Below are 22,525 nucleotides of genomic sequence, written 5' to 3' on the forward strand. Positions count from 1 at the left end.
CCATCTCTCTGCCTTCATATACCCACTGCAGGTGACACTAGCTGGGAGGATGGAAGTCCAGGTTGGGCCCCTTGTCAGACCCAATTTGACTTATACCAGACCCGTGGGATCCTGCCCAGGCCAAAACCTGATGACTTACTGCACTAGTGAAGGTTTGATTTGGTCACAGCTTTAGACTGAGGTGTGTATGTGTGTGTGCTCAGTTGTGTCTGACTCTTTGCAACCCCATGGACTGTAGCCTGCCAGGCTTCTCTGTCCATGGAATTTTCCAGGCAAGAATACTGGAGTGGGTTGCCATTTCCTACTCCAGGGATTGAATCTGAGCCTCTTGTGTCTCCTGCATTGGTAGGCAGATTCTTTACCAGTAGCGCCACCTGAGCTGGGCTCTGATTTACCTGCCCTCCACTCCCAAGACTCTACCCTCCTCCCCTAGCCAACCAGTGACCTAGTGGTACAGCTGTGTTCTTTTCCTGAAAGGAGTCATACCATAATGATATTGAGGAGGATAGTGAGATCAGCTAAATGATTAAATCAGTTTAACCACTTCAGGACTTCTATCTCCAAGATATTGCATGGTCTCGTTTGATAGGTGGCAGGTTTTTAAAAGTTTATTTTATTGAAGTATAGTTGTTTTCTGATGTTGTGTTAATATCTGCTGTGCCTGTATGCTCAGTCACTCAGTCATGTCTGAACGTTTGCAACCCCATGGACTGTAGCCCGCCAGGCTCCTCTGTCCATGGGATTTTATAAGCAAGAATACTAGAATGGGTTGCCATTTCCTCCTCCAGATTTCTGCTGTATAGCAAAGTAATTCAGTTAAATAGGATTGGCCAAAAATTTATTTGGAGTTTTTCCATAACATCTCATGTGTATATGCATACATTTTTTTTTTTTCTCTAGACTGCCTCTTTTATAAAGATTGGATTAGGGTAGGTGAGACTCACAAGTGAAGTGAAGTGAAAGTCGCTCACATGTCCGACTCTTTTTGACCCCATGGACTGTATAGTCCATGGAATGCTCCAGGCCAGAATACTGGAGTGGGTAGCCTATCCCTTCTCCAGGGGATCTTCCCAACCCAGGGATCGAACCCAGGTCTCCCGCATTGCAGGCAGATTTTTTACCAGCTGAACCACAAGGGAACCCCAAGAAAACTGGAGTGGGTAGCCTATCCCTTCTCCAGCAGATCTTCCTGACCCAGGAATCGAACCAGGGTCTCCAGCATTGCTGGCGGATTCTCTACCAGCTGAGCCACAAGGGAAGCCCGAGAATTACAAAGATTTAAAAAATAAAGAACCAATGTCAAAGCTGCCATGTAGCACCAGGGACAATTTCTTGTACTTTTCTTGTCTGTCTCAGTAATCCCCTCCACAGAAGGCAGACTTTATTGGAACAGCTCTGTCTTCCCTGTGAAGTTTCTGCTGGCATCAGTTTGCTGGCACTGCCCAGCAAACCTGGACAGTGTGGAATGCCCGCCTTAGGCTGGTTTTATCACAGGATATTGGATATAGTTCTCTGTGCTATATTTACAGCATGGGGGATCTTTAGTTGCAGCATGTTTTAGGACCTTGCTTTTTTCCATTCTATATGTAATAGTTATACCTGCTAATCCCAAATTCTTAATACATCCCTCCCTTACTGCACCTCGGCAAGCTAGGCAGCAGTTTTTATTTTATTTATTTATTTATTTCAGTTTAGTTTTATGTATTTATTTGTTTTAATTTTGGCTGTGCTGGGTCTTCGTTGCTGTGAGAGTTTTTTTTTAGTTGCAGCGAGTGTGGGCTACTCTCTCTTTGCGGTATGTGGGCTTCCCATTGAGGTGGCTTCTCTTGTTGTGGAGTCTGGGGTCTAGGGCACGTGGGCTCAGCAGTTGCGGCTCCCAGGCTTTAGAGCACAGGCTCAATTGTTGTGGCTCACGGGCTTAGTTGCTCTGCGGCATGTGGGATCTTCCTGGACCAGGGATTGAACCCAAGTGTGCTGTATTAGCAGTTAGATTCTTTATCACTGAGCCACCAGGGAAGCCCACATGCCCACATTTTGTATCCCTGTGGTTGCCCTGGACACCCCTTAAATATCAGACAGCTGAGTATGAATGCCCAGGGTGGAGGAGCTGAGCTCATTCGGGTAAGGTTTTCATCCATTTTACAAGTATTTGTTGAGTGCCTCCTATGTGCCTGGCACTGCTCTGGGCTCTGGCAATTCAGAGGTGAATAAAACAAAGATGCAGGCCCTAGCAGAACTTACATTCTAGAAGGGGAGATAAGGGATAATTAGTATCAGAACAGTGATGGGTGCACTAGAGATAAATGAAGCGGGAGAGGGGAGGGAAAGCCTGAGAGGTAAAGGAACACAATTTAGAGAGAGTGGCAGGGAAGATCTCGTACAGAAGTGACATTTGAGCAGAGATGTAGAGGACCTGAGGGAGGGACCACAGTGGGATGTACAGCCACGAGATTGCCTAGGAAATGGGTGTAGCTGGGGAAGCCATCCAAGGCTGAGCCCTGGTTGTCTGACACTAAGAGGTCAGGAGATGAAGAGGACCCAGCAAAGGCGTCTGAAAAGGAAGAAGGAAACTGGGGGAGTGAGATGTCCTGGAAGCCAAGCGACCAAAGCACAGAAAGACGATGGGTGATCAGCTGTGAGGAGCACTGCTGCCGGTTCAAGTAAGAAAGGAGGACAGAACTGACCAGTGCATTGAGCAACATGGAGCAAAGTGGACCTTTTCAAGAGCAATTTTAGTGGAATAAAGCCTAAATGGAGTGGCCTCAAGAAAGAATAGGGGGACTTCCCTGGTGGTCCAGTGGCGAAGACTCCTCGCTCCCAAAGCAGAGGGCCTGGGTTCAATCTCTAGTCAGGAAAGTAGACCTCACTCACCACAACTAAAGACCCCGCATGCTGCAACGAAGATCAAATATCCCAAGTGCCACAACTAAGACCTAGCACAGCCAAATAAATAAATATCTAAAACAAAGAAGAAGAAGAATGGGAGGAGAGGAATTGGAGACGAGCATGGTCCACCCTTCCGAGTTTTTTTGTAAAAGGGGACAGAAAATGGGACAGTTACTAGAGGAGCAAGTGGAATTGAGAATTTTTTTTTTTAAAGATGATGTTAAGCACCATAAACAGGTGCTTTAGGTGGGTGGAAGTGATCCAGTAAAGGCAGGGAGACTTGTGGGGCCACATCCTTGAGCGGTGAGGGCAGGGTGGGTTTTGCCCAGGGTAGAGGCGGTGTGGATCACACAAGGGGATGTTCCTTCTGATTTTCTCAGTGAAATAGGAAGCACAGTCTTCAGCTGAGAGTAAGGGTGGAGAAGAACGTGTAGGAAGCTTGGAAAGAGAAGAGGGAATATGAAACCATCATCTAGGATGGGGGGAGGGACTGTGGACCGGGGAAGGATGGTAGGACTGCTGGGCGGTATTGAGGGCCTGCTTGAGCTCCCTGATCATAAACTTAAGGTGAGACGAGTGAGGTCACCTGACTGCACAGACACATTTGAGGTTAAGGGTGAAGGTGAAGTGTAGGCAGAGGGGCGGATGTAACCAGCTCAGGGATTTTTCCAGTGAATGTGACCAAAGCAGAGAGGATCAAGGCGGTGGAGAGGGTTTGCGAGAGATTCCAGCTGGGTGAGGAAGCAGATTAGCACACTTGGGAGCTGAGAGAGAGAGGACAGGAGCCAGCACCAAGGGACTGGCAGTCCTTGAGGGTTGAAGAACTGAGTCCAAGGGATGGAGGGAGTGAGGTGGGAAGATAAGGAAATTAAGAGACTTCCCTGGCAGTCCAGCGGTTAAGACTGCACGCTCCCACTGCAGGGGGTGCGGGTTTGATCCCTGGTCGGGGAACTAACATCCCACATGCCAGGCGGTGCCCCCCAAAATTAAGATAAATAAGTGCAGATGAGTGGATGGACATAATCATTCACTAAAGGAAATCAAATGTGTTAGCTCTCTGAAGGGATTTCCGTCAATACCCACAGTCCCTCCAAAATGTTCAGAGAGGGGCCATACCATCCTCCCAGCCAAGATGGAGAAAGAAGATTGATCAAGTTAACATCTGCTGCAGACAGCAGAGTTGATGTCAGTTGATTCCAACAACCTGAGCCAGAGTTCTCCGATGTCACCCACTCAGATGGCACACACTCTTGTCCAGGTGTCATGTCTGTGGCCTCACACTTTCCAGGACGGGGGTAGGGCAGGACCATGGGGTTTCTGTCTCACGGTGTCATCACCACATCTATTCCTTAATTATCAGTTGACCTTGGTGTCTGGCTGGCTGCCCAGTGGTGACTGTCCTCTCATGCCCTTGTAAAGGAATGTGTGCACTCCCCACACTGATAGGCTACCAATAAGATCACATCCTGGGTGTTGATAATCATCTCTCCAATAATTGGCTTTTGGGGGCACCTCCCTGAAGTCTCTGATCACACTGTACCCCACCCCTAGTCCTGCCACGCTAATGTGCTAACACTCCTGACCAACAGCATGAGGGAGGTGGGCACCATGGCACAGGTGAATGGGGCTGTAAGCAGTAGGAAGGGGACTGCTCTGCTCTGAGAGGGTGCTATGAAATCACACACACACACACACACACACACACACACAAAGTGTACCATGCCCAGCTCTCCTGGATCTCCAACCACCTTTGGGCTGATCAGTAGATTGCAGCCTGGCTGGATAGAATCCCAAGGCAGGATAAGCCCTGGAGGGTGGAAGGAGTCACATTTGAGCCCCAGGGATCTTCCCAGCCCTTCCTGGCTCTCTTTGAAGTCAGAAAGAGGCTCAACACTTATAATGAGTATTTGGTGGCTTCCTCTCCCTCTCCACCCATCCTCAGCTGTATGGATGGCCTGCCCCTTGCCTTTTCTGCATGCCGAATGCTATCTTATCATTGGAAGATCCCCTCAAATGTTCCCTTCTGGACAGAATTTATCATTCATTCCACTGGGAGCATGCTGGTCCTCCCCTCTATAGGGGTGCTCACCCCATGGTTGAACCCAAAGCCTGTCTGGCTCCTCTGCTGGACCCGAGTTCCTGGGCACTTTGGCTTCCCCAGATCCTGGCATGGGTCTGGCATAGGGCTGAATAAAAGATGCTGGCAGTTAAGAGTGAAGTAATGAATAAATGAATGGCTGGATGGAGGGGAGGGTGGAGGATGGGTGGAAGGGAGAATGGGTGAATAAATGTGGGGGTGGGTGCATGAACAGATGGATTCCTGATGGAGGGGATGATGGAGGAGGAGGTGGTCACCTTATCAAGAAAGTGTGGGCTTCCCAAGCTCCATCCTCTAAAACGGTTTTCCTTTTAAGAGTCCCACTTCCTTCCGTAAGCTTGGATCCCTGCGGGATAGATACAGAGAGTTCTTCTGGGTCTCTCTTCTTCCCTTAGCTCTAGGCTTAGCATTTTTAGGGTGTTCAGATGAGGCAGAAATGGCTAAAATATACTGAGTTCCCACTATGGGTCTAACACCAGGCTAGACATTTTTACAGATGTGGCCTTGTTTAATAAAAATAGCACCCTAGTTCTGTGAAATTGGTTCCATTATATTATCCCATTTTTACAGCTAAGAAAATGGGCTCAGAGATTTGAACTTAAAACCTACTCAAGGAGCCAGGGCTGGATGGGCTAAAGATCAAGTGACATCGAGGAACCAGAGGCCGGGATGGCTGGTGGCAGGGCCAGCCTTGCTCTTGAGATAGGGGCTCTGAGTTCTAGTCCTGACCTGGCCTCTTACTGGCAGACAGTGGGTGAGACTTTGTCCATCTCCAAGCCTCAGTATCTACATGTGGATCTGCTGCCCCTCGGGGGTCTCTTCCAAGTGAATGTTGCAGAAATCAAGGTGGATGTAAGGAGCTCCTGGTCCTTCCTTGGGACGTCCCTTCCTTTCTCTGCCAGCTAGTGACCAAAGGGCAGGGCCACACATAAGATAATGGTTAACTGGATCTGAGGCCCCATCTATAAGGAGGCCACGGAGCTGGCCAATATTCCACAGGATGCAGTGGGTGAAGGTGCTGGGAGGGGTGGTGGGGGCCGCTGCCCTCTTGGGGCTGGGGATCATTGTGGGTCACTTTGCCATCCCCAAGGGGGCTGACTCGCCAGCCCCCAGTGCCTCAGCCTCCCAGGACCTGGACCTGAAGATCCTCGAGACCATCATGGAACAGCTAGATGCCAACAGGATCCGGGAGAACCTTAGGTGAGAGGCCTGCCTTTGCACCTCTCCCGCGTGCCAGAGGCCCCTCCCTGACCCTGGGCCCACCCCTCCCTCACCCACCCTGCAGAGAACTCTCCAAGGAGCCGCATCTGGCCACCACCCCCCGGGATGAGGCGCTGGTGCAGCTGCTGCTGCAGCGCTGGCAGGACCCGGAGTCAGGCCTGGACTCAGCCAGGACCACTGAGTACGAAGTGCTGCTGTCCTTCCCCAGCGGGGAGCAGCCCAACCGTGTGGATGTGGGTGAGTTCCGGCTCTGGCTCAGGGATGCCTGTGGGCTGGGGGAGCTGCCGGGCCCCGCCCCAACACCACCCTCTCTCGACAGTGAACTCCACTGGAGCCATCCTCTTCTCCTGCCGACACAGTGAAGAGAACCTGACTGGGGAGCAGGGGGGGCCCAATGTGGTGCCGCCCTATGCTGCCTATGCTCCCCCCGGGACCCCACAGGTGGGCCTGGGATACCCCCTCCCCACTGCCATGGCCCAACTTCCCCTTGTTCCCACCTCAGCTGCTCCCATCCTGACCCCAGGAGCTGTTGAATAAACGTGCCTCAACTGGGGCTCAGCCCCACTCCGAATTTACTCGCTTCCACACTCCATTACTACTCCTTTTGCCCATCACTTAGTCATTCAACAAACACTAACGGGCCCTGCTCCAGGCCTGGCCTGATAAAGGGTACCCGGACACAGAGCACAGAGAAAACCAGGCGTGACTTGGTCTTGGGGAGCTGAGAAGCTCTGGGTGAGGTGGGGGGACGGGATCTAAATCCTTCATGCTGCCATTCAGCCTTTCCCTCTCTTTCCTGGGCCTGGCTCTAAGTCACCTTCTCTTGGGAATAGGGCCTCCTCGTCTATGCCAACCAGGGTTCTGAAGAAGACTTCAAGGAGCTACAGAGAAACGAAGTCAAACTCCAAGACAGCATCGTCTTGACCCGCTATGGGGGTGTAGGGCGCGGGGCTAAGGTAAGCAGCAGCCCCCAGTGCAAGGGGCTGGTTGGGGAGGGAGGCCGGCAGTGGACAGGAGAAGTGAGGGGAAGGGGATGAGCAGTGCTGAGTGGGGACCAAGCCCTGGGCTTGGGGCAGAAGAAGGGGGTGATTCCTCCTTCCTCCCACCATGGCTGCCATGGGACTCCGCCCACCCAGGTTCTAGTCCATGGGTAGGCCCAAAGAATACTTTTGTGCTATGTAACTGTGGGTGCCTCCCCCAGTGTCCCTGAGCCTTGGGAAATAAAGGAATTGGGCAACATTTTCAGCTTTCATTTTCATTTTCACTTTTCTGGAAGTCTAAGTCCTCCTGTGAAGGAGTTCTCCTGAATGTCTGACTTAAATCCCTCCTGTTGTCCCCTCCCACCCACCAGTTTGCTTCTTTTCAATACAGAATTTTGACGGAGGATTCCATGTCTATTGCTGTTTATTATTAATGTTATTTATTTATTTTTAACTGCACTGGGTCATGGTTGCTTGGTGTGGGCTTTCTCTAGTTGCGGGAGCAGAGTGGGAGGCTATTCTTCATTGCGCGCACACAGCTTTTCCTCTTGTCTAGCACCAGCCCCAGGGCACTCGAGCTTCATAGTTGTGATGCATAGGCTCTACAGTTGTGGCTCAAGGGCTTACTTGCCCTGCTGCATGTAGAATCTTCCAGACTAGGGTTTGAACCTGTGTCCCCTGCATTGCAAGGCAGATTCTTAACCACTAGACTACTAGGGAAACCCAGTCTATGGTTTTTAAATGTTTATTTACTTACTTATTTTAAATATAAAAAGGTATAGAACAAGAGATGGGACTAGGGAATTAGTGTTTAGTGGGTTAAGAGCTTCAAATTTGGAAAACGAAGAGAGTTCTGGAGATAAATGGAGGTGATGGTAGCACAATAACAGAAATGTACTTAATGACACTGAACTGTACTCTTTTCTTTTTTTTCTAGTATTTATTTATTTGGCTGTCCTGGGTCTTAGTTGTGGCACTTGGTACTTTAGCTGCAGAATGCGAACTCTTAGTTGTGGCATGTGGGATCTAGTCCCTGAACTGTACACTTAGATACTAAATTTTATGTTCTGTGTATTCATCACAGTTTTTTCTACAATAGTAAAACATATTTATCAGGTTTCACAATCAATAGCTAGACAAAAATAAAAGATTATAATTGCAAGCCATAATGGGAATATGATGAATCTAACAATATAAAATAATTACATACAATTTGAGGGTTCAAGCAGAGTGATGTAGTAAGTGGAAGTGCACATGTGCACATGTTTTCAGCCATCCAGCCAGTCTACGTCTTTGGGCTGATGCATTTAATTCTTACATTTAAGGTTATTACAGACATGTATGATCCTATTACCATTTTCTTAATTGTCTTGGGTTTATTTTCTGTAGATCTTTTCCTTCTCTTGTGTTTCCTGCCTAGAGAAGTTCCTTTAGCATTTGTTGGAAAGCTGGTTTGATGGTGCTGAAGTCTCTTAATTATTGCTTGTCTGGAAAGCTTTTGATTTCTCCATCAATCTGAATGAGAGTCTTGCTGAGAGTATAGTATTCTTGGTTGTAGGTTCTTCCCTTTCATCACTTTAAATATATCATGCCATTCCCTTCTGGCTTGTAGAGTTTCTGTTGAGAAATCAACTGATAACCTGATGCGAGTTCCCATGTATGTTATTTGTCATTTTCCCCTTGTTGCTTTTTTTAAAATATATAATATTTATTTATTTGGCTGCCCCAGGTCTTAGTTGCAGCACATGAGATCTTCAGTCTTCATTGCAGTATATGGGATCTTTAGTTTCAGTATGCAAACTCTTAGTTGTGGCATGTGGGATCTTTGTTCCCTGACCAGGGATCTAACCTGGGCCCCCTGCATTGGGAGCGAGGGGTCCTATCCCCTGAACCACCAGGGAAGTTCCTCCCTTGTTGCTTGTATATTTTATCTTTGTCTTTCGCGTTTGTCAGTTTGATTACTGTGTGCTTCAGTGTGTTCCTCCTTGGGTTTATCCTGCCTGGACTCTCTGTGCTTCCTGGACTTGGTTGACTATTTCCTTTCCCATGTTAGGGAAGTTCTCAGCTATTATCTCTTCAAATATTTTCTCAGGTCTTTTCTCTCTTTCTTCTCTTTCTGGGACCCCTATAATACAACTGGTGCATTTAATGTTGTCCCAGAGTTCTCTTAGGCTGTTTTCTTTCTTTTTTTTTTTCATTCTTTTTTCTATATTCTATTGTGTGGCAGTGATTTCCACCATTCTATCCTCCAGGTCACTTATCTGTTCTTCTGCCTCAATTATTCTGCTATTGATTCTTTCTAGTGTATTATTTAGCTCTGTTTCTTTGTTCTTTAGTTCTTCTAGGTCTTTAGTAAACATTTCTTGCATCTTCTCCATTATTTTCCCAAGATCCTGGATCATCTACCCTGTCATTATTCTGAATTCTTTTTCTAGAAGCTTACCTAACTCCACTTAATTTAATTGTTTTTCTGGAGCTTTATCTTGTCCCTTCATCTGGGATATAACTTTCTATTTTTTCATCCTGATTAACTTTCTGTAATGCTGTTTTTGTTCTAGCCAGTTGTTCTTCTTGCTTCTTTTGTCTGCCCTCTGATGGAAGAGGCTAAGAGTCTTGTGTAAGCTTCCTGATGGGAGGGACTGAGTCTTGCTCTGGTGAGCAGGGCTGTGCTCAGTAAAGCTTTAATCCGATTATCTGCTGATGGGTGGGGTTGCACTCCCTCCTTGTTAGTTGTTTGGCCTAAGAGGACCTAGCCCTGGGGCCTATGGGCTCTATGATAGGGTTAATGGCAACCTCCAAGACAGCTTATATGAAGGGGGGCCTTCCAGGAGTGCTACTGCCAGTGCCCCCATCCCTGTGGTGAGCCCCTGCTGACCCACACCTCCACAGGAGACCCTCCAATACTAGCAAGTAGTTTTGGTTCAGTCTCCTGTGGGGTCACTGATCCTTTCTCTGGGTCTTGATGCCCGCAAGATTTTGTTTGTGCCCTCCAAGACTGGAGTTTGTTTCGCCCAATCCTGTGGAACTCCTATAATCAAATGCTGCTGGCCTTCAAGCTCAGATTCCCAGTCCCTTTGTCGGATCCCCAGGCTGGGAAGCCTGATGTGGGGCTCAGAACCTTCACAACAGTGGGAGAACTTCTTTGGTATATTGTTCTCCAGTTTGTGGGTCACCCACACGGCAGGTATGGGATTTGATTTTATCATGATTGTGCCCCTCCTACTCTCTCACTGCAGCATCTTCTTTGTCTTTGGAAGCAGGGTATCTTTTCTTTTTTTTGATGGGTTCTAGCATCCTCCTGTTGATGGTTGTTCAACAGATAGTTGTGATTTTGGTGTTCTTACAGGAGGAGATGCATGCATATCCTACTCCACCATTTTCAACCGGAAGCTCTCTCATCACAATTTTAAAAGAAGTAAAAATAAATACATATGTACATACATACATAAAAGAAGTGCCCTTGATAAGAGCTGGTGGGGAAAAAAAGAAAGGAAAGGGGAACAGATTTGATAAAATGATACAGACAATGAAACTCTCGGTTTTAAAAAAAAGTACAGAATGAAAAAAAGTTTTCTCATAATGCTACCCTTCAGAGAGGTAGCTTTGTTTGTTTGTTTATGGAATGTGATCCAGAGTTTCCTTGGGAAGAAGAACATATGAAAGTATATTCTTATTTCTTTCTCTTTTTTTTTAATATAAAAATAGCATACAATACCCACTGTTCTGAACTGTCCTCTTTTCATTTTAATATATCTTAGAGGAAATTCCCTGGTGGTCCAGCAGTTAGGACTCCTTGCTTCCACTGCAGTTCCATCCCTGGTTGAGAAACTAAGATTCCAAAAGCCACTCAGCCTGGCAAAACAAAAAAAAACCAAACAAACCCCAAACCAAACAAACAAACAAAAAGTCATCCTGGAGATCATTCTCAAGTGGTACATAAACTCTGTCCTTGATCTTCTTTTTTTAATGTACTGTTTTGTTTTCATTGACTTAAAATATATGTAACATAAACTTTACCATGTTAACCATTCTTTAATGGGGCTTCATTGCTGTGAGGGCTTTTCCCTGGTTGCAGTGAGCATAGCTTCTCATTACAGTAGCTTCTCTTATTTGCAGTTCCTTGGATTTAGGGCACAGGCTCAACAGATGCGGCACATGGGCTTAGTTTCTCTGAGGCATGGGGTATCTTCCTAGTTCAAGGATCGAACCCATGTACCCTGCATTGGCAGGCAGATTCTTTATCACTGAGCCACTAGGGAAGCCCGGTGAACTGTTTTTTAAATGTACATTGCAAATGCATAAGGAACATTCCCAGTGTCGTGCAGCCATCACTACGACCCATTTCCAGATTGCTTTCATGGTTCCAAGTGAAACTCTGTACCCATTTAACACCCTTATGCTCCCTCTGCAGCCCCTAGTAACCTCTATTTGACTTTCTTGGCCTATTCTAGGTACCTCATGTAAGAGGAACCATGCTATATTTGTCTTTTCATGTCTGGCTTACTTCACTTAGCACAATGTTTTGAGGTTCATTGATGTATCAGAACTTCACTCCTTTTTAAGACTGAGTAATTTATGTTTGCATGCTATAACTATGTTTTGCTTATCTGTACAGTAGTGATGGATAGTTGAGTTGTTTCTAGCTTTTGGCCACTATGAATAGTACTTATATGAATAGGGGTGTAGGAGCACATTCTCCTTCCTTTATACAGCTGCATAGTACTCCACTGTAGGGTACCTCAGTTTAATGGCCCCACTGATGAGCCATTGCCTACACTCAACAGTCTTCTGCTGTCTCAAGCAGCACTGCAACAAATGACTCGTGTAAGAGTCATCTTGCTGGTAGGAAGACAAACCTGTACTGGCTTCCACAGTGATGAAGGGAAGAAGAGGAGCAATGTGAGATGTGCCCCCTTTCACTGCCCTTTCCTAAACACAGCATCCTCTGCTTCCTGCAGGCTGTGAATGCTGCCAAGTACGGGGTGGCTGGAGTGCTAGTGTACACGGACCCCAAAGACATCAACGACGGGAAGAGCTTGCCGAACGAGACTTTCCCACACTCCTGGTGCCTGCCTCCCTCAGGCGTGGAGCGAGGCTCCTACTTCGAGTATTTTGGGGACCCCTTGACTCCTTACCTTCCAGCTACACCCTCCTCCTTCCGCCTAAACTCTGACAATGCCTCTGGATTTCCCCCAATTCCCATTCAGCCCATTGGCTTCGAGGATGCTCAAGTCCTTCTCTGGTGAGCTTGTGCCCTGGGGTCTCCTGCCCACTCTCCGGTGGTGGCCCCCAGACTTCACCCCCCACGTCTGTATTTGCTCTGAAAGGCCTCCTCCTCCTCCCCAGTAACCTTGGAGGAAAGTTAGCGCCGGCTGACTGGCAGGGAGGACTGGGCTGTGACTACAATTTGGGGCCAGGCTTCCGGTCGAATGGTATCTTCCCAGAAGATGGGTAAGATGGAGCCTCCTCCTCTCCCAACGCTCCCCTTCTCATCCCTTGTTATGCTTTCTTCTTTTTTAAAAAAATATTCATTTGTTTTTTGTTTTTGGCTGTGCTGGGTCTTCGCTGCTTCATGTAGGCTTTCTCTCACTGCGGCAATCAGGGGCTGCTCTTTAGTCGAGGCGCGCCGGCTTCTCACTGTGGTGGCTTTTCTTGTTGCCAAGCACAGGCTTTCGGGCATGTGGGCTTTAGTAGATGTGGGCTCAGTAGTTATGGCTCACAAACTCAGCTGTTCCAACAGCACATGGCATCTTCCTGGGCCGGGGATCAAATTGGTATCCCTTGCATTGCAAAGCGGATTCTTGACCACTGGACCACGAGGGAAATCGGTTATGCTTCCCTGACCCTGGGTTTCCTCTCTGCTCACTTCGAGGCCTGGCCTTTCCCTTTTTCCTCTCTTCCAACCCCTCCTTGATTCCAAAATACCTGTCTTGTCCTGGGGAAGCCTGTGAATCAGTTGCGTGCCCCACAAGTCTCTGTGGAGTCCCCCGACCTCACCTTGGACCTCAGTTCTCCAGCCACCCCCTCTGTTGAACACACCAAGCTCCTTCCCAAATCAGGGCCTCTGGACTTGCTGTTCCGGCTGATGGAACACCCTTCCCCAAGCTCTGCCATTCCTGGCCTGCCCTAACACCCCACCTGCCACCAGGCACCGTGTCAGTGTCCCCCCAGGCTCCTTCACTGCCTGCAGTTGCTCACTTCCTTGGGGTCTGGATGCTCCAAGAGAGGGAGATCCCACGAGGGTGGGGTCCATGTCTGTCTCAGCCCAGAGCTGGTACGATGCTGATATACACTAAGAATCCAGTATCCGAGTGAGTACAGAGGAGAATGGAGTCAGAAGAGCTGGGCTCTAGCCTCGCTGTCTCTCCTGGTATTTCCAAGCAGGTGACTTTGCCAGGTTCCTTTCTGACTCTGGGCCTCAGGTTTTCCTGCATTTTGGAGGGGGGAGTGGGTGGCGCCAAGACTCCTGTCCCCCTCCAGCCAGGTGAACGTGAGTGTCCACAACCGCCTGGAGCTGCGGAACTCCTCCAACGTCCTGGGGATCATTCGCGGGGCTGTGGAGCCAGGTGAGCGCCTCCTCACGGCTCCCTGCGCCCCCAGGACCCCGCCCAACCCTGGGCGCCGCTGACCACGCCCCTTCGGCTGCCTGGCTGCCCCGCCCACCCTGGCTCTTCTGAGGTTTCTGACTGCTCCTCCTGCCAGATCGCTACGTGCTATATGGAAACCACCGGGACAGCTGGGTTCACGGGGCCGTAGACCCCAGCACTGGTACTGCCGTCCTCCTGGAGCTCTCCCGCGTCCTGGGGACTCTGCTGAAGAAGGGTGAGCGGGCCGCCCTGCCCCTTCCAGGGACTCGCTCCCCAAGAGGGCACCTAAACCCAGTCCTCCCTGAATTTTGGGCGCTGACCCATCTCCCTCATTCGCCTGTGCCCACTTGTGCCAAGCCTAAGGGCCCTGGGGGAAGACATGCATGACAGTAGCCCTGGCCTCGCTCAAGCAGCCCAGTGTGGTACAGGGAACTCTTGCAATACCTTCTGAGGGTCTTCTGAACCCCTCCAGTGAAGCGAGATCAGGTGTGGTCGCGAGCAAGGCCGTGCCCAGGCTCTGCCCTCGGGGAGTCTCTGCTTGGTTGAGGCAGGGGGACAGACAGTCGTTAACTCGACAAATACTTCAGCCATGCCTACTGTGTGCCAGGCCAGCTCTAGGCACTGGACGTCCCCCAGAGAACCCCAGAATTCTGGCTGTAATGACAACTGTGAAACATGCTATTAGGGAAAATATCTACCGGGCTTTCCAGGTGGAAGCCAGAGCTCAGGGAGGTGGCAGTTCCAGGTGGGCATGGGGATTCAGGTGGAAAAGAGTGGCTGGACCAGGTGGCAGAGCTGTGTATTTCTTAAAAATAAGGACATTTATTTCATAACCATGCTACAATGATCAGAATCAGAAAACTAAAAAAATTTTCCAATTGTTCAAATAACTTTCAAAAATTATTTATTTATATTTTGGCTGCTCTGGGTCTTCACTGCCCCTCTAAGGGCTTTCTCTGGTTGCAACGTGCAGGCTTCTTTTGTTGTGCAGCACAGGGCTTAGTTACACTGAGGCATGTGAGATCTTAGTTCTCCGGCCAGGGATTGAACTTGTGTCCCCTGGAAGATGGATTCTTAACCACTGGACCACCAGGGAAGTCCCTCCGATAACATTTAGAGCAAAAGAATGTTCTGGTCCAAGAGTCAATCCAGGAGCACAGGTTGCACATGTAGTAATTGCATGGGTCATCTGTAATAGTTTCTTAGCTGTTCTTTCATGATCTTGATATTTAGTTTGTTGCTGTTGCTGCTAAGTCGCTTCAGTCGTGTCTGACTCTGTGCGACCCCACAGATGGCAGCCCACCAGGCTCTGCCGTCCCAGGGATTCTCCAGGCAAGAACACTGGAGTGGGTTGCCATTTCCTTCTCCATTAGTTTGTTGACTGTCTCTCAATTTCGGTTTGTTGGATTAGATTCAGCTTATGCATTTTGGGCAAAAAAAAAAAAAGTGTGGGAACTTTCCATTGCAAGCATGTAATCATTTTATACTTAAACATTTTTTGATTTAAAACAAAAAGATGAGAAATGATCAAAGGGGACTGAGTTGCAGCCAGAGATGGGAGTACAGTCCAGAGCACACAGTGCCATGGAGGGTGAGAGGAGCCTCAAGGAGGTGATGGGCAAGCAAGGACTCTGAGGCTTCCAGGAGGTGACTGGGGGCTGTGGCAAGAGCAGTGAGAGCACAAGACTGGAGGTGGGAGCCAGGCTGCAGGAGGCTGTGAGAGCGATGTGTGTGTTGGTTAAGCCCCTGGACTCTGGAGCCAGACCCTGAATTTGAACTCTGGCTCTGCTGCCTACCAGCTGTGTAACCCTGGGCAAGTCATTAAACCTCTGTGGCTCCATTTCATCAATGGAGACAATGAGAGTCTGTCTCTCAAGACCTTCTTGTAAGGACTGGCTCAATATGGATAATGCTCTAAGGAAAATGTGAGTGTTTCATCACTAAATGAATAGGAGTACGGTCCAGCTTTACATAATATGCCTGGAGGAGAGTTAGGGGATCTCCAATCATCAGATTCAGAGAGAAGAGACAGGCAGGGGATTCTGGCAGAACGGACCACAGGACTGAAGGAGATGGGTGTGTGTGTGTGGTAGGAGCAAAGTTGGGGGTGTCACAGCAGAGGAGAGGGCGGAGCTTCAGCGAAGGCTTGGCTGGGGAGGTGCGAAGACCTACCTCCAACAGCCAGTTGCCCTGTGGGTTCCAGCCCTCCCTCCCCTCCACATACTCAACCTTCCCCCTAAGCCATCCCGGGATCTGGGGGATCTTGCCCTCCAGCACTTTATCCCCCTCCCCAGGCACCTGGCGTCCCCGCAGATCAATCGTGTTTGCGAGCTGGGGAGCAGAGGAGTTTGGGCTCATCGGCTCCACAGAATTCACGGAGGTGAGTGAGCCCCGCAGCTGGGCGCTCGAGGGGATTCCTGGGGCGGGCCGTGCGGGGCTGACGTGGTCTTGCCCAACTGCAGGAGTTCTTCAGAAAGCTGCAGGAGCGCGCCGTGGCCTACATCAACGTGGACATCTCGGTGTTTGGTATGAGGAGCGGCGGGGCTGACTCGGGAAGTGGGGACACAAAAGGGCGGGGCCCGAATAGAGTCTTCCTTGGATCCTCTCACAGCCAATGCCACCCTGAGGGTGCAGGGCACGCCCCCGATCCAAAGCGTCGTCTTCTCCGCTGCCAAACAGGTGGAAAGGGGAGGGGCTGGGAGCGGGGCGGGAGGAGGCTTGTCGGGGGCGGGGCTACACGGGGTAGGCGGAGCTGATACTTCTGAGAGGGGCTGGGGGTGGGACTGAGGCTGCGCGGAGGGCCTTGTAGGATCTGCAGGATTGTGCAAGGGCTGGAGACCCCGGTGGGTGGCGTGGAGGACCTGCCTGGTTGTTGGACCTGGGGAGGGGCCAGCCGGAGACTAGATTCTCCTCCACTCAGATCTCCGCACCGGGCTCCAGCGGTCTCAGCATCTATGACAACTGGATCCGATATTACAACCGTAGCAGCTCCGTGTACGGCCTGATCCCCAGGTGAGCCCAGGGCCGGGATAGGGACCCCTGACTGGTGAGCTGACCCAGCGCCCTGCAGCCTGACCATATTCTTTCCCGTAGTGTGGGGACTCTGGGCGCTGGGAGCGACTATGCACCCTTCATTCACTTCCTGGGCATCTCCTCCATGGACATCGCCTACACCTATGACCGGGTAAGCGGGCACCCCTTAGTTCCCAGCCCGGGACTTTGCTCCACGAGCCCCCTCCTCTCCCTCGGGCTGCTCCTTTGCAAACTGAATCCATCACTCAGTAGTTGGGCTACCTCAGCCAAGTTTCTTTACCTCTCTTGAGCATGTTCATCTTCATCTGTTATTTTATCAAATTTAAGACACTGCTCAGTATAAGATGGACTGTTGTGATATGCATTATTCAGGAGGGAAAAGATACACTCTTGATTGCAGGATGACATTGACTGTAAGAAGTATCCTGATTCCACAGATCTTAAAATGTGAAAAAATGTTTATCTCAGAGTAGATTAAATAACAGTATAAAACGGGTGATTTGAGGGTAAAATGAGGCAAGGGCTGCAGAGTGCCAGACGGTCTTCCTGTTTGATGCTCCAAAATACCCTTTCTCCCCTCCATGGCCACTCCGCTCCTGAGTGGTGGAGCTGGAACTTGAATCCTCCTGTCTGACTGCAAAGCCTCAGGTTCTTCTTCATGTGAAACGGGAAACTGGCACCTGAGCCAGCTCTGCCACTTACTAGCTGTGATGTCAGGAAGGTTCCTTAACCTCTCTGAGCCCATTTACTTCTCTGTAAAGTGGGAACCCTAGAACCTTCCTCACAGGTGTGGTGACAGCTGACTTGAGATAATGGCTCTACACTGAACTCCTCCTTCCACTTCTCATCCCAAGCTTCTCACTCGTGGGTCTTGTTTCCTCAGAGCAAGACCTCAGCCCGGATCTACCCCACCTACCACACAGCCTTTGACACTTTTGATTACGTGGACAAGTTTTTGGACCCTGGTGAGGAAGGGGGTAAGGGGTCTCCTGCGGCAGGAAGAGGAGGGGCTGAAGGCTGAGCCTGGCCTCGTCGGCCTCCCCGCCAGGTTTCAGCAGCCATCAGGCCGTGGCCCGGACCGCGGGAAGCGTGCTTCTCCGGCTCAGTGACAGCCTCTTCCTGCCTCTTAACATCAGTGACTACATCGAGACCCTCCGCAGCTTCCTGCAGGCTGCCGAGAACCTCAGGGTCCTATTGCAGCAGCACAACATCAGCCTCGGTAACGGAGACCCCGGTATCGAGGCATGGGGGAGCCTTGCGCCCCCAGGGCTAAGATGCTGGCTATTCCCCCACAGGACCTTTGGTGACCTCGGTGGAGAAGTTTGAGGGGGCAGCCACGTCATTCAATCAACGCATAGCAACACTGCAGGAGGGCACTCCTGAGTAAGCCAGGGTTGCAAGCAGGTGTCTGGGAGAGCAGCATCCAGGGCAGGATGCAGGCTAGCAGCTGGGCTTCTGGCTGTAGGGTGACCAGAGGGTCCTCTCACCCTCAGTCCCCTGCAGGTGCGGATGATCAATGACCAGCTAATGCTCTTGGAACGGACTTTCCTGAACTCACAAGCCTTCCCAGAAGAACGCTACTACAGGTGAGCCTGTCCAAAGCTCTCGGGAGGTGCGGTGAGATGAGGCTGGGCAGTGGGCACCCACCCGAGGGAGAAGAATGTCACTTTTGCTGGCCTTTAGAGCACAACCCAGTCCCTTGAGACGGCTGGGAAGTCAGGCTCAAAGAGGTGGGAGGCAAATCAGTTAAGGTCACCCTGGGACTAGAGCCTGTATCTCCTCCTCCTACCAGCAGAGAGGTGCTTTTGTCCCTAGCTGTATACAGGAGCTGTTGCAGGCTGAAGCTCTGCTCATTCTTGGCCCCTGCATGACCCTGATCCTCCCCCATTTCTCCCTTCAGCCATGTGCTCTGGGCACCCCGCACCGGCTCTGTGGCCACGTTCCCCGGCCTGTCCAATGCCTATTCCCAGGCTGAGAACACAGGCCACGAACCTACAGCCTGGGCTGAGGTGCAGAGACAGCTCAGCATCGTGGTGGCAGCCCTGGAGGGCGCGGCAGCCACCCTGAGGCCGGTGGCTGACCTCTGACCCCGCCCTCATTCTTCAGCTCCCACCCCTACTCTCTACCCTACCCTCTCCCCCTCCAGTTTTCTTTGAGTGTGTCCCCATCTCCCTTCATGCTAGCAAAGAGACGACCACAGGACCCTCTCAAACTTCTGAGGGGTCTCACCAGTGTGGACGCTTGAAGGGAGTAACAAGCCTCAGATGACAATTTCCCTCTTTCCGGATCTTGGTTGGCAGAGGGTGAACAGGAGACAGGGATGAGGGGAATGGCAAAACCACCAACTGCTCTTGGTAGCAGATGGGTGAAGATGGGACGGACGCATAATGCCAACTTTAAATGTCAACTCAGAGACCACCAGAGCCACCCCCAGTGATCAGCAGGGAAACTAAGGCCCAGGGTGGACAGGGCATGGTCCAGCTTGGGTTCCTCTTGCCCCATGCCCCTAGCACATCTCAACTCCTCCCTGCCCTCCCCAAATAAATCGAGCCGAGCTGTTGCTCCTTGTATTGTGTGGGAATCATGAAAAAGGAAACCTGAGTGCTTCAGCCCCAGTCCCAGGGCTCTGGGAGACCACACAGTCCTCATCATGCCTCGGGTGTGGGTCTGTCCACGGCCTCATCTTCCTCCTCTGCCATGACCACGTCTTCCAGAGTGCGCCCTCCAAGTTTGTTCCCCACCAGTACTTGGCAGGTCCCGGCAGGTGGCAGCCCCTCCTCAGTGTAACGACCCCTCAGGAACACCACTCTCTCCTGTTCATCTAAGGGTAGTCCGTGGGCCTGGCACAGGTCCCGTGCCTCCTTGGGCCCATCCAGGGCCAGCAGGTGGACCATGAAGCCCAGGGGCAAGGTCTGGCCCTTGGGGGTGCTGAGGGCACGAGCGAGGCGGGCCAGGGCTCCCCGGCGGGCACGGCCCACATGGCACTGCACAGCACAGCTCTGAAGGTAGGGCAGCATCCGGAGCAGGCGAAAGAGGCGGGCGGAGTTGCCTTCCCGGAAGGCGGAGTCAACTGCCAGGGCAGCGCGCAGGGCCGGGCACGAACGCAGGGCTGCAGGCAGCTGCAGAACCTCGTGAAGGGCCTCTACCGAGCCTGGAAGGGTGAGAAGCCCGAATGAGGACGTTGAGTCCGGGAGCAGGCCCACCTTCTCTGCCATCCCCTTTCAGTGGTGTCTGACTCTTGGCAACCCCATGGACTGTAGCCCGTCATGCTCCTCTGTCCATGGGATTCTCCAGGCAGGGATACTGGAGTGGGTTGCCATGCCCTCCTCCAGGGGATCTTCCCAACCCAGGGATCGAACCCCTGTCTCTTACATCCGCCTCCATTGGCAGGCGGGTTCTTTACCACTGGTGCCACCTGGGAAGCCCATCCCTTAGGTTTCCCCCATCCCCCTCCTACCTTCATGAATCTTCAGCCACCTCCTCTGACCACCCCCTCAACTCACTCCTCCCCCACCCACTCCTGCTCTGGCCACCCCCCATCCCAAGCCAAGCCCACCCTCCCTACCCCTTAGCCCCTTCCTGATCCTTATCAGAATTTGTTGCCAGTGATTCCAGAATCCCATCAGTCTGGGTCCTCATAATAAAGTGAGGCAGTGTTTACAGATGAAGGGAAGAGGCTGTGATCATTTAATGACTTGCCTGAGACTGTCCTAGAGCTCATATAGAATTAAGAAGGTGACCCAATCAAATTCAAGTTTTCTGATGAAGCCCAGCCCTTTCTCCACTGCCCTAGCTGCCCCAAGGTTTGCGAGTTGGCTCTGCCACACCTTCTGCTGTCCACCTGGTAAGGCAGTTTCTTTTTCAAATTCTGCTTCTCCCCTTCCAAGGAGAATGACAACACTGGGACCTTGGGTAAACTGAAGCTTCTGACCCATTTGCTGTTCAGCCACTAACTCGTGTCTGACTGTTTGTGACCCGGAGGACTACAGCACACCAGGCTCCTCTGTCCTCCACTATCTCCCAGAGTTTGCTCAAATTCATGTCCATTGAGTCTGTGATGCTATCTAACAATCTCATCCTCTGCCGCCCCTTCTCCTTCTGCCTTCAGTCTTTCCCAGAATTAGGGTCTTTTCCAATGAGTTGGCTCCTCACATTAGGTGGCCAAAGTATTGGAGCTTTAGCATCAGCATCAGTCCTTCCAGTGAATACTCAGAGTTGATCTCCTTTAGGATTGACTGATCCGTTAGTGGGTTGTTAAGTCAACAGCATTTCATTAAATTAAGTAGAATTAATTAAAAAGCATCATCCATCCATAGGAAAAAATCTCAGATATATTTGTTGGCATATGTGTTCTTGGCTGTTTTGCAATACTGACTGAAATGCAGGTTTAAAAGAAAAAGCTTGAAAATCACTATCTAGATTCAACTGTCCCATTCCAACTCTATCCCCTCCACTTTCATAATAAGAAAACCGAGACCCAGAGATGGGAAGGGACCGGTCAGAAGGTTCATGTAGGGGCTCAGTGGATCTTGTGCAATGGCTGAGACACACATTTAGGATGGAGAGGGAGCTACTGGTGAGGTTTGAAACCTTCTCCTTCCTTTCTCTGCCTCCACTGTCCTGGCCTCTGCTCTGCCGCGGGGACCCTGACTCACCCAGGTTATACAGCAGAAAGAGGCCCTGGAAGGTGGCCTGGCGGGGGTGGGGCCCGGCACCCAGCGCGTAGCAGCGGCGCAGAGAACCGAAGCTCTCCTGGACCTGGGCTTGCAGCAACATCGGGTCCACTGGCCCGTGCGTCGCGTTGGGTCCGAGCCGCGCCACCACGGCCAGCAGCACGGCCAGAGCCGCTTCCAGCACCAACGCCGTCTCGACGTCGCTAGCGCTTTGCAGGGCCAAATCAAGCCGCACGGCGCGCAACCGGTCCGCCACGAAGCTGGCCACCTCTGCGCAGGACGCGTCGTTGCGCTCGGCCACATCGCTGGCCAGGTAGCGCACGGTGGCCAGCAGCACGGACGGCGGACGCAGCTGACTCGGCGGGGGCCGGATCTTCCCGGCGGCTGGCCGGCTGTACTCCTTCACCGCGCGCTGCGGGTGGGCTCGAGGCCGGTCCCCGGGGCAGCCCGACGCCACCTCGAAGCGGTGCAGGCGGCGCTCTTTTTCGCGCTGGGCGCGCTCGGCGGCCGGACACATGTCCAGGCACGTGCCCACGGGCAGCTCGTAGCCGGGCATAGGTGGGCTGGGGGGAAAGGACGGGCGGTCATCATCCCGTGGATAGCGGCGGCCCCTCTCCCCATTCTGCGGGAGAGCACGCCATGGCTGGTGAAGGCGGGGCCAACACCGCCGGGCCCGCCTCCCCGACCTGGTCTGAACCGCCCCCCCGCCCGTCTGGCCGCCCCCGTCCTCACCGAGTCCTGTCGCCTCCCACAGATCTCCGTGCAGGCCTCCCGAGATCGTCTGCGTTGTGGTTCAGGATCGCCAACACGCAACAGTGTTGCGTGTTCCTCACGTTCAGGTCCCGCTAAAGCCCAGCCACAGTGCACCGCTGTAGCCTGACCACTCCCATGATGCACTGCTTTACAGTTCTCTTCCGCAACCAATCGCTTTGCAGAAGAGGCGGGGCAGGAGTGGAGCCACGCCTTCCCGGGCTCCCGCCCTCTAATCCCATCACTGTTTAGTTTCGAACCACGGGGCCCAAGTGGGGACACCCGCTCTGGTTCCTC

At 51.5% G+C, this 22,525-nt stretch overlaps 2 protein-coding genes across 2 annotated transcripts; one reads left to right on the forward strand and one right to left on the reverse strand.

The window, feature by feature from the left end:
• Positions 1-5,984: 5,984 nt before the first annotated feature.
• NAALADL1 (N-acetylated alpha-linked acidic dipeptidase like 1) lies at positions 5,985-19,365 on the forward strand. The gene is made up of 18 exons (XM_081532477.1): positions 5,985-6,184; positions 6,270-6,442; positions 6,525-6,646; positions 7,039-7,161; positions 12,144-12,427; positions 12,532-12,636; positions 13,666-13,751; positions 13,888-14,007; positions 16,067-16,152; positions 16,235-16,298; positions 16,384-16,451; positions 16,693-16,784; positions 16,866-16,956; positions 17,689-17,770; positions 17,854-18,024; positions 18,101-18,188; positions 18,299-18,391; positions 18,706-19,365. Exons 1-18 carry the CDS (start codon positions 5,985-5,987, stop codon positions 18,890-18,892), a joined length of 2,235 nt encoding a protein of 744 aa, XP_081388603.1. The 3' UTR covers positions 18,893-19,365.
• On the reverse strand, positions 19,362-22,376 carry SAC3D1 (SAC3 domain containing 1). Its single transcript, XM_081532498.1, has 3 exons — positions 22,211-22,376; positions 21,461-22,041; positions 19,362-19,956 (listed from the first exon to the last, which is right to left on the reverse strand). The coding sequence occupies exons 2-3, from the start codon at positions 22,032-22,034 to the stop codon at positions 19,454-19,456; spliced, it is 1,077 nt and encodes a 358-aa protein (XP_081388624.1). The 5' UTR covers positions 22,035-22,041; positions 22,211-22,376; the 3' UTR covers positions 19,362-19,453.
• Between the last annotated feature and the right edge of the window lie 149 nt (positions 22,377-22,525).

The sequence above is a fragment of the Giraffa tippelskirchi genome, chromosome 10 (assembly GCF_054371585.1).
Source record: "Giraffa tippelskirchi isolate mGirTip1 chromosome 10, T2T-mGirTip1v1.2.pri, whole genome shotgun sequence".
In the NCBI taxonomy this organism is placed as follows: domain Eukaryota; kingdom Metazoa; phylum Chordata; class Mammalia; order Artiodactyla; family Giraffidae; genus Giraffa; species Giraffa tippelskirchi.

Excerpts from the sequence above, each read along its gene's own strand:
- NAALADL1 (XM_081532477.1), top strand. The coding sequence starts at position 5,985 with ATGCAGTGGGTGAAGGTGCTGGGAGGGGTGGTGGGGGCCGCTGCCCTC. Across the intron at positions 16,452-16,692 it reads TCTTCTCCGCTGCCAAACAG|ATCTCCGCACCGGGCTCCAG; the intron begins GTGGAAAGGGGA and ends TCCTCCACTCAG. Across the intron at positions 16,957-17,688 it reads TCGCCTACACCTATGACCGG|AGCAAGACCTCAGCCCGGAT; the intron begins GTAAGCGGGCAC and ends TTGTTTCCTCAG.
- SAC3D1 (XM_081532498.1), bottom strand. The coding sequence starts at position 22,034 with ATGCCCGGCTACGAGCTGCCCGTGGGCACGTGCCTGGACATGTGTCCG. Across the intron at positions 19,957-21,460 it reads CTTTCTGCTGTATAACCTGG|GCTCGGTAGAGGCCCTTCAC; the intron begins GTGAGTCAGGGT and ends TCACCCTTCCAG.